This window comes from Astyanax mexicanus, chromosome 1, assembly GCF_023375975.1.
Source record: "Astyanax mexicanus isolate ESR-SI-001 chromosome 1, AstMex3_surface, whole genome shotgun sequence".
Lineage (NCBI taxonomy): Eukaryota > Metazoa > Chordata > Actinopteri > Characiformes > Acestrorhamphidae > Astyanax > Astyanax mexicanus.
In genome coordinates this window covers 70,451,359-70,461,546 of record NC_064408.1, presented here as the reverse complement: position 1 = coordinate 70,461,546, position 10,188 = coordinate 70,451,359, and the positions used below count along the sequence as shown (strand labels likewise).

Here is a 10,188-nt window from a genome sequence, read left to right as displayed (position 1 = left end):
TTACCTCTATTACACAGTGTGCAATAGAGTCCAGTGAGGTAGTAGGGTTTTTAGTGCTTTCCATTTTCTGGGGTAAGTGGGGTAAGAGTGTGTGTGCATGTACAGAAAAACCATCAGTTCAGTCTCTGCAGTTAAGGAGTCTGATGGCTTGGGGGTAGAAGCTGTTGCAAAATCTGGTGGTGCTGGACCGGATGCTGCGGTACCTTCTTCCCGAAGGCAGGAGGGAGAACAGTTTGTGTGAGGGATGGGTGGGGTAATTCACAATGCTGGTTGCTTTGCGGATGCTGCGGGTGGTGTAAATGTCCGTGATGGAGGGGAGAGAGACGCCAATGATCCTCTCAGCTGTCCTCACAATACGCTGGAGGGTCTTGCGGTCAGAGACGGTGCAGGTCCCAAACCAGGCAGTGATGCAGCTGCTCAGGATGCTCTCAATGGTCCCTCTATAGAAGAGTGTGAGGATGGGTGGAGGGAGACGGGCCTTTCTCAGCTTCCGGAGGAAGTAGAGACGCTGCTGGGCTTTCTTGGCTGTAGAGCTGGTGTTCAGGGTCCAGGTGAGGTTATCTGCTAAGTGGACACCAAGGAACTTGGTGCTCTTAACAATCTCCACAGAGGACCCGTCGATGTTGAGTGGAGAGTGGGTGTGTTGTGCTCTCCTGAAGTCAACAACCATTTCCTTTGTCTTGTCCACATTCAGGTGAAGGTTGTTGACTGTACACCAGTCTGTCAGCCGCTGCAGCTCCTCTCTGTATGCTGACTCGTCGCCTTTGGTGATGAGACCCAGCACGGTTGTATCATCGGCGAACTTGATAAAGCTGTTAGAACTGTGTTTTGCTGCACAGTCATGAGTCAGCAGGGTGAACAGCAGAGGACTCAGGACACTGCCCTGGGGGGCCCCAGTGTTCAGTGTGATGGTGCTGGAGGTGCTGCCCCCGAACTGGACTGACTGGGGTCTCCCCGTCAGAAAGTCCAGGATCCAGTTGCAGAGGGGGGTGTTGAGGCCGAGCGAGCTTAGCTTCCTGGTGAGGTTCTGTGGGATGATGGTGTTGAATGCTGAACTGAAGTCTATAAACAGCATTCTGACCTAAGTGTCCTTCTTCTCCAGGTGGGTGAGGGAGAGATGAAGGGTGGTGGTGATGGCATCGTCCGTGGAGCGATTGGGACGATACGCAAACTGCAGGGGGTCCAGTGAAGAGGGCAGTCGTGTCTTGATGTTCCTCATGACTAGCCTCTCGAAGCACTTCATGATGATGGGTGTAAGTGCAACGGGACGGTAGTCATTGAGGCAGGACACTGTGGACTTCTTCGGCACGGGAACGATGGTGGTGGACTTGAGGCACATTGGGACAGTGGCGCTGCACAGGGAGATGTTGAAGATGTCCGTGAGAACATCTGTCAGCTGGTCTGCGCACTCCCTGAGCACTCTGCCGGGGATGTTGTCTGGTCCTGCAGCTTTTCGTGGGTTGACTCTGCGCAGAGTGTTCCTCACATCCACTGCAGTCAGGCACAACACCTGCTCGTCCGGCTTGGGCATGGTCTTTCTCGCCATCGTGTTGTTTTGTGCCTCAAACCGTGCATAAAAGTTGTTCAGGGCATCAGGGAGGGAGGCATCACGTTCACAGGACGGTGGCATTGTCCTGTAGTTGGTGATTGCCTGGATGCCCTGCCACATACGCCGCTCGTCACCCGTGTCCTTGAAGTGGCTGTGGATTCTCTGGGCGTGCGGCGCTTTGCCTCTCTGATGGCTCTTGACAGGTCGGCTATCGCTTTCCTCAGGGCCACCTTGTCACCCACTCTGAAGGCGGAGTCGCGGGTCCTCAGCAGCGCACGTACCTCAGCAGTCATCCAAGGCTTCTGGTTTGGGCGTGTAGTGATGGTCTTGGAGACAGTGACATCATCAATACACTTGCTGATGTAGCCAGTGACTGATGCTGCATACTCCTCCAAATCAACAGAATCGCCTTCAGTAGCAGCCTCCCTAAACATGTCCCATGCAGTGCACTCAAAACAGTCCTGAAGGGCAGAGATGGAGCTTGCCGGCCATGTTTTCACCTGCTTCTGAACTGGTCTGGAGCGTCTGATGAGTGGTGTGTATGTTGGAGTCAGCCAAACACACATGTGGTCCGAGAAAGCGAGGTGGGGGCGGGGCTCCGCCCGGTACGCACTGGGGATGTTTGTGTAAACAAGATCCAGCGCGCTCGCTCCTCTCGTTGCAAAGTCCACATGTTGATGGAATTTAGGGAGCACTGACTTGAGATTTGCGTGGTTGAAATCTCCGGCGATAATAAACAGTCCGTCTGGGTGTTTGTTCTGCAGATCGCTGATAGACCGATAGAGTTCACACAGAGCCTCTTTAGCATTAGCACCAATGCTAGCACTGGGTGGGATGTAGACAGCAGCTATTAGCACGGCGGAGAACTCCCGTACTAAATAAAAAGGTCTGCACTTGACTATCAGGAACTCCACCAGCGGAGAGCAGTGTTTGGCGACAGTCACAGCGTTGTTACACCATTCCGTGTTGATGTAAACACACACGCCTCCACCGCGGGTCTTCCCGGGTAGAGCCGCGCTCCTATCCGCTCTAAACGTGGTTAGCCCGGCTAGCTGAATGGCGCTGTCCGGAATGTTGTCGTTCAGCCACGATTACACAAAAACCAAAGCACAGCAGTCTCTGAACTCATGCTGGGTTAGGACTGGGTTAGGACTAGTCCGACTAGGACTACCCTTTAGCCTTGCGCGGATCCCGGCTCTCTTTCCGCGCTTCCGCTTCCGCTCGCACCGCTTGCGATGGCACTTCCGCTGGGCTCCGGCGTCAGGAAACACCGCAGGCTGGCGGCCTGGGTCTCTTAGCAGGCTAAGCTCAAGTAGCGTCTGCAGAACCTCGTCCGGTAGCGTGTTTTCTGGCTGATTTCTCCACTGTAGCAGGGTCTGGCGGTGGTAGAACATGTGCACGGGTGTTCTGATGCACATATTTGCAGGAAATAAACGGAAAAAACGACAAATAGTAACACAAAAGCACCATTTAACGGACCCGGAGCGGCCGCTGCGTGTTAACGCGCCGCCATCTTGGGTGGGTAGTGTTGGGAAAAACAGCACTACCCTCAACTGCTCCAGTGCGTTCCCCTTGATTCTTTTGATGGAAGCCCGAAGTAGAGTTGATAGAGACACAGGATACTTAGATCTTCAGCAAATTAGCAATTTATTACAACAGAGCTCTGGGAACCCCTTCCACTCAGACAGAGTTTCAGTAGAAGAAGTTCAATGATCCTTACATTTGCAAGACCTTATATCCCCAAAACCCCACCCATACATACTGTGCAAAGGTCAGTTAAGCGGTTCCTCAGCAACTGTTTCTAACTGATTAAGTTAAATCATTTATTGATTACTACTGTTTTCTATGTGTCCTCCGGCCTCATCTCTGCTGCTTAGGCGCTGACTTCTGCATTACATGCTACATACTGGACATTCAGTTTTGAGGTGTCAGCCTAACTGTCCTTTGCACACTCACCCACATACACAGTTCAGGTCAAATATCGAGAAACAACTCACTAGTTTCAGACACTTGAGTCAGCCCAAACAAGATCACTGACATGACACTTCATTCTCTTAATCATAATCAGGTTTTTGGATTAAATGTCATTTTGTCTGATCAGCTGAAAAATACCTTTAATATTAATATTTACTGTTTCTTAACAGTAGCTATCTAACTATTCATATGAAGCAACTGAGCAAAATCAGAATTTATAAATGTCTGATCAGCTTCATACTGAAATATGTTCTTATGCTCTACCTGTATCTCCAGGATCAGCTTGCCAAGCAATCAGCTCACAGTAGCAGTAATGTGTTCTGTAGATAAACTGAAACGTACAGGCACTCTTTCTTTCTTTATTTTTTAGTAAAATAGATTATTATACTTTGTAAAATTAAATAAATACTTAGAACAAGTAGTTCATTATTATTTTTAGTTTTTTAGCTTTTAGTTCCATTCACCCCATTCATAGAGGATTCACTTGCAGGCTCCCTCTAGAGTTGAACAGTCGTGCTGTATGGGGGGGGGGGGGGGGGGCGAATGTGGGAAGACTCTCCGTAAACGGCTGTGATAATGCAGGAGATGTGTTTTGGACCCGTGGTTTTCTCTTTCTAAAGGTGCAAAAGGTGTTTACACACTGCACGCGGTAGGTACGGCGCGGTACGCTGACCCCCATAGGATTCAGTTGTTTCTCCTGCGGTAAAAAACGCGGCGCGTTTCCCCGCCCATAACCACACCTCTACCGCGCTGCCGCTCACCGCAGATCTACAGAGGCTGTAGAGACTCAAAACTACAAAACACCTGTTGGAGAGGTGACGGGTTTTAGAAAACTCTTCCTATAATCAGCAGGAGGCGCTTGGCGTCAGCAGCAGCACAGCATAAACACAACTTTGTAGTTTTGAGTCTCTACAGCCTCTGTAGATCTGTATCCGTCTCTCACCCTCAGAATAAAGCTCTGATTCTGCTCTTCCTCCTGTTCTCTCTATATGAGTGTAAGGAAGTGATGTACAGCTGAGGGTGTTCGTTAATATCAGTCACTTGCGCGTGTTTTTTAGTTGTTTGTACTACATTTTTTCTCTGGGCGCGAGAGTTCATGTCATACGTTTTCTGCTCCGCGGCAGCAACGCACCGCTCTACCGCTCTAGAAACAATTGAATCCTATGGGGGTCAGCGTCCGTGCCGCACCTACCGCGTGCAGTGTGTAAACACCTTAATTCAACTTTGACCTCGCGGCAAGCGGTACCGCGGCAGAACATGACGTGAACTCTCGCGCCCAGAGAAAAAATGTAGTACAAACAACTAAAAAACACTCGCAAGTGACTGATATTAACGAACACCCTCAGCTGTACATCACTTCCTTACACTCATATAGAGAGAACAGGAGGAAGAGCAGAATCAGAGCTTTGTTCTGAGGGTGAGAAACAGACACAGCTCCACAGAGGCTGTAGAGACTCAAAACTACAAAACACCGGTCACAGACGTGAAGGTTTTTAGAAAACTCCGCCTAGACTGTTATTACACCCTCCCCAGCAGTGGTAAACCAACAAAGATCACAGCAAGAGCAAGTCTTCCATGAGCATCAACAGCTCTTCTTCTAAGCTCCTCAGAAATCCACTCTGTTCTTGCCATGATAGTTTATTTTGTTAATCCCAACTGTCTGATTTGCTTCTACTTAACAAATTTAGATACTCTGAATATTGTTGAAGAGTCTCAGACAGATTTTTTTTTTATTTAATACATTTTTTATTGACACTGCTTTAGAGTTCACTGTCAGACAACATGAGGACATGAGCACAGCTGAGGAACGCAACAGTGTGATCTGTAAGGATGTCCTCATTTTTATGCTAAAATCGTAGCTCCAAAAATAAGCATGTCATTTCATGCATCTGTATACAAAACACAAAAAGGTTTATACATTTATCTGACACACATCTGCTGCCCTTAGACAATATATGTATAGACCAATATTGAGTATTGAAATAGGGTGACCACTGAACAGTCCTGTCCTGAACAATTATATAAAATTATCAAGGTCATGTTAGATCTTATAAAACTGCTTTGTCCAGAGACTGCATTGTAGATTCAGTCTAAATCAGCACTGCACCAAAAAAATCTGTCCAAATGCAAATTTTATTTCCTAATATAAAATATCACATCCAACTTTAACTTTAATATATTCCTTGAGTCCTTTGAGTTCATTAGAGCTAAACTCAGTGGGAGAGTGTGTCTCCAGGGACAAGGCTGAGCATCTCTGTCCAAGAATAAAATGGATACTAAATGAAAGAGCTCCACAGGCTGGAATGTATTTCAGGCATAATCAGTATCCAGGAAACTGGCCCTCCAAGTTATCCAGATATAGAATAGTAACTTTATGAGTCAGCAAGGTCCTTGGTTTAAAATGTGGCAGGCTCTGTATTCTCTAGTCAGTGTCTGCATCCTCAGGTTTGGGCTTGGCCAGGTTGGCGCGTACCCGTGCCTGGTCCACAGCATCCAGCAGGTTCTTGGCGTCCATGGCCAGCGTGTGAGCCGCCGCCAGCATCTGCTTCTTGCACTCCTCCTTTAGAGAGGTGATTGAGTTCTGCTGAGCCAGACGCATCTTACTGATCAGCTCGGCCATGTCTTTATTCAGCAGCTTCTGCGTGCCCTCGATCTGAGAACAGAGAGAGAAACCATAAAAGCCTTTTTAATACACCTCTAATCATCTGATAATCAGCAGCTAGACAACTCTTTAACTCCCATGCAGTACTGTTTAACATGGAAAAAGTGGAAAAAGTAACATTTTACTTTAACAGGATTCTTGCACCATTTTAAAAGTCAAATTTAATGCTTTTAAAAACCTTTTTAAGATCTCATTATATATATATATATATATATATATATATATATATATATATATATATATATATATATTAATATTAATATATATATATAATATAAAGACCTAAAAATGTAGTCATAATTTCTAATGTTAGCTAGATCTCTTGCTGCTAATGTTAGCTAGCTCTCCACTTAACTTAGTACTCTTCCCGCTAATGTTAGCTAGCTCTCCACTTAACTTAGTACTCTTCCTGCTAATGTTAGCTAGCTCTCCACTTAACTTAGTACTCTTCCCGCTAATGTTAGCTAGCTCTCCACTTAACTTAGTACTCTTCCCGCTAATGTTAGCTATCTCTCCACTTAACTTAGTACTCTTCCCGCTAACGTTAGCTAGCTCTCCACTTAACTTAGTACTCTTCCCGCTAATGTTAGCTACTTCCCCGCTAATGTTAGCTAGCTCGCCGCTAACGTTAGCTAGCTCTCCACTTAACTTAGTACTCTTCCCGCTAATGTTAGCTAGCTCTCCACTTAACTTAGTACTCTTCCTGCTAATGTTAGCTAGCTCTCCACTTAACTTAGTACTCTTCCCGCTAACGTTAGCTAGCTCTCCACTTAACTTAGTACTCTTCCCGCTAACGTTAGCTAGCTCTCCACTTAACTTAGTACTCTTCCCGCTAACGTTAGCTAGCTCTCCACTTAACTTAGTACTCTTCCCGCTAATGTAAGCTAGCTCTCCACTTAACTTAGTACTCTTCCCGCTAATGTTAGCTAGCTCTCCACTTAACTTAGTACTCTTCCTGCTAATGTTAGCTAGCTCTTCACTTAACTTAGTACTCTTCCCGCTAATGTAAGCTAGTTCTCCACTTAACTTAGTACTCTTCCCGCTAATGTTAGCTAGCTCTCCACTTAACTTAGTACTCTTCCCGCTAACGTTAGCTAGCTCTCCACTTAACTTAGTACTCTTCCCGCTAATGTAAGCTAGCTCTCCACTTAACTTAGTACTCTTCCCGCTAATGTTAGCTACCTCCCCGCTAATGTTAGCTAGCTCGCCGCTAACGTTAGCTAGCTCTCCACTTAACTTAGTACTCTTCCCGCTAACGTTAGCTAGCTCTCCACTTAACTTAGTACTCTTCCCGCTAATGTTAGCTAGCTCTCCACTTAACTTAGTACTCTTCCTGCTAATGTAAGCTAGCTCTCCACTTAACTTAGTACTCTTCCTGCTAATGTTAGCTAGCTCTCCACTTAACTTAGTACTCTTCCCGCTAACGTTAGCTAGCTCTCCACTTAACTTAGTACTCTCCCCGCTAATGTTAGCTAGCTCTCCACTTAACTTAGTACTCTTCCTGCTAATGTTAGCTAGCTCTCCACTTAACTTAGTACTCTTCCCGCTAATGTAAGCTAGCTCTCCACTTAACTTAGTACTCTTCCCGCTAATGTTAGCTACCTCCCCGCTAATGTTAGCTAGCTCGCCGCTAACGTTAGCTAGCTCTCCACTTAACTTAGTACTCTCCCCGCTAATGTTAGCTAGCTCTCCACTTAACTTAGTACTCTTCCTGCTAACGTTAGCTAGCTCTCCACTTAACTTAGTACTCTTCCCGCTAATGTTAGCTAGCTCTCCACTTAACTTAGTACTCTTCCTGCTAATGTTAGCTAGCTCTCCACTTAACTTAGTACTCTTCCCGCTAACGTTAGCTAGCTCTCCACTTAACTTAGTACTCTTCCCGCTAACGTTAGCTAGCTCTCCACTTAACTTAGTACTCTTCCTGCTAACGTTAGCTAGCTCTCCACTTAACTTAGTACTCTTCCCGCTAATGTAAGCTAGCTCTCCACTTAACTTAGTACTCTTCCCGCTAATGTTAGCTAGCTCTCCACTTAACTTAGTACTCTTCCTGCTAATGTTAGCTAGCTCTCCACTTAACTTAGTACTCTTCCCGCTAATGTAAGCTAGTTCTCCACTTAACTTAGTACTCTTCCCGCTAATGTTAGCTAGCTCTCCACTTAACTTAGTACTCTTCCCGCTAACGTTAGCTAGCTCTCCACTTAACTTAGTACTCTTCCCGCTAATGTAAGCTAGCTCTCCACTTAACTTAGTACTCTTCCCGCTAATGTTAGCTACCTCCCCGCTAATGTTAGCTAGCTCGCCGCTAACGTTAGCTAGCTCTCCACTTAACTTAGTACTCTTCCCGCTAACGTTAGCTAGCTCTCCACTTAACTTAGTACTCTTCCCGCTAATGTTAGCTAGCTCTCCACTTAACTTAGTACTCTTCCTGCTAATGTAAGCTAGCTCTCCACTTAACTTAGTACTCTTCCTGCTAATGTTAGCTAGCTCTCCACTTAACTTAGTACTCTTCCCGCTAACGTTAGCTAGCTCTCCACTTAACTTAGTACTCTTCCCGCTAATGTTAGCTAGCTCTCCACTTAACTTAGTACTCTTCCCGCTAATGTAAGCTAGCTCTCCACTTAACTTAGTACTCTTCCCGCTAATGTTAGCTACCTCCCCGCTAATGTTAGCTAGCTCGCCGCTAACGTTAGCTAGCTCTCCACTTAACTTAGTACTCTCCCCGCTAATGTTAGCTAGCTCTCCACTTAACTTAGTACTCTTCCTGCTAATGTTAGCTAGCTCTCCACTTAACTTAGTACTCTTCCTGCTAATGTTAGCTAGCTCTCCACTTAACTTAGTACTCTTCCCGCTAATGTAAGCTAGCTCTCCACTTAACTTAGTACTCTTCCCGCTAATGTTAGCTAGCTCTCCACTTAACTTAGTACTCTTCCCGCTAATGTTAGCTAGCTCTCCACTTAACTTAGTACTCTTCCTACTAATGTAAGCTAGCTCTCCACTTAACTTAGTACTCTTCCTGCTAATGTAAGCTAGCTCTCCACTTAACTTAGTACTCTTCCCGCTAATGTAAGCTAGCTCTCCACTTAACTTAGTACTCTTCCTGCTAATGTAAGCTAGCTCTCCACTTAACTTAGTACTCTTCCCGCTAATGTAAGCTAGCTCTCCACTTAACTTAGTACTCTTCCCGCTAATGTTAGCTACCTCCCCGCTAATGTTAGCTAGCTCTCCACTTAACTTAGTACTCTTCCTGCTAATGTAAGCTAGCTCTCCACTTAACTTAGTACTCTTCCTGCTAATGTTAGCTAGCTCTCCACTTAACTTAGTACTCTTCCCGCTAACGTTAGCTAGCTCTCCACTTAACTTAGTACTCTTCCCGCTAATGTTAGCTAGCTCTCCACTTAACTTAGTACTCTTCCCGCTAATGTAAGCTAGCTCTCCACTTAACTTAGTACTCTTCCCGCTAATGTTAGCTACCTCCCCGCTAATGTTAGCTACCTCCCCGCTAATGTTAGCTAGCTCGCCGCTAACGTTAGCTAGCTCTCCACTTAACTTAGTACTCTTCCCGCTAACGTTAGCTAGCTCTCCACTTAACTTAGTACTCTTCCCGCTAATGTTAGCTAGCTCTCCACTTAACTTAGTACTCTTCCTGCTAATGTAAGCTAGCTCTCCACTTAACTTAGTACTCTTCCTGCTAATGTTAGCTAGCTCTCCACTTAACTTAGTACTCTTCCCGCTAACGTTAGCTAGCTCTCCACTTAACTTAGTACTCTTCCCGCTAATGTTAGCTAGCTCTCCACTTAACTTAGTACTCTTCCCGCTAATGTAAGCTAGCTCTCCACTTAACTTAGTACTCTTCCCGCTAATGTTAGCTACCTCCCCGCTAATGTTAGCTAGCTCGCCGCTAACGTTAGCTAGCTCTCCACTTAACTTAGTACTCTCCCCGCTAATGTTAGCTAGCTCTCCACTTAACTTAGTACTCTTCCTGCTAATGTTAGCTAGCTCTCCA

General features: G+C 45.9%; 1 protein-coding gene across 1 annotated transcript in view; it reads right to left on the bottom strand.

The window, feature by feature from the left end:
• Window positions 1-5,245: 5,245 nt before the first annotated feature.
• The window catches only part of ptk2bb (protein tyrosine kinase 2 beta, b), a 39,281-nt gene continuing 34,338 nt past the window's right edge, over window positions 5,246-10,188 (bottom strand). The window contains exon 31 of the mRNA XM_049482413.1: window positions 5,246-6,176. Within this exon, the coding sequence (XP_049338370.1) occupies window positions 5,946-6,176 (231 nt within the window). The 3' untranslated portion in view covers window positions 5,246-5,945. The remainder of the gene's footprint in view (window positions 6,177-10,188) is intronic.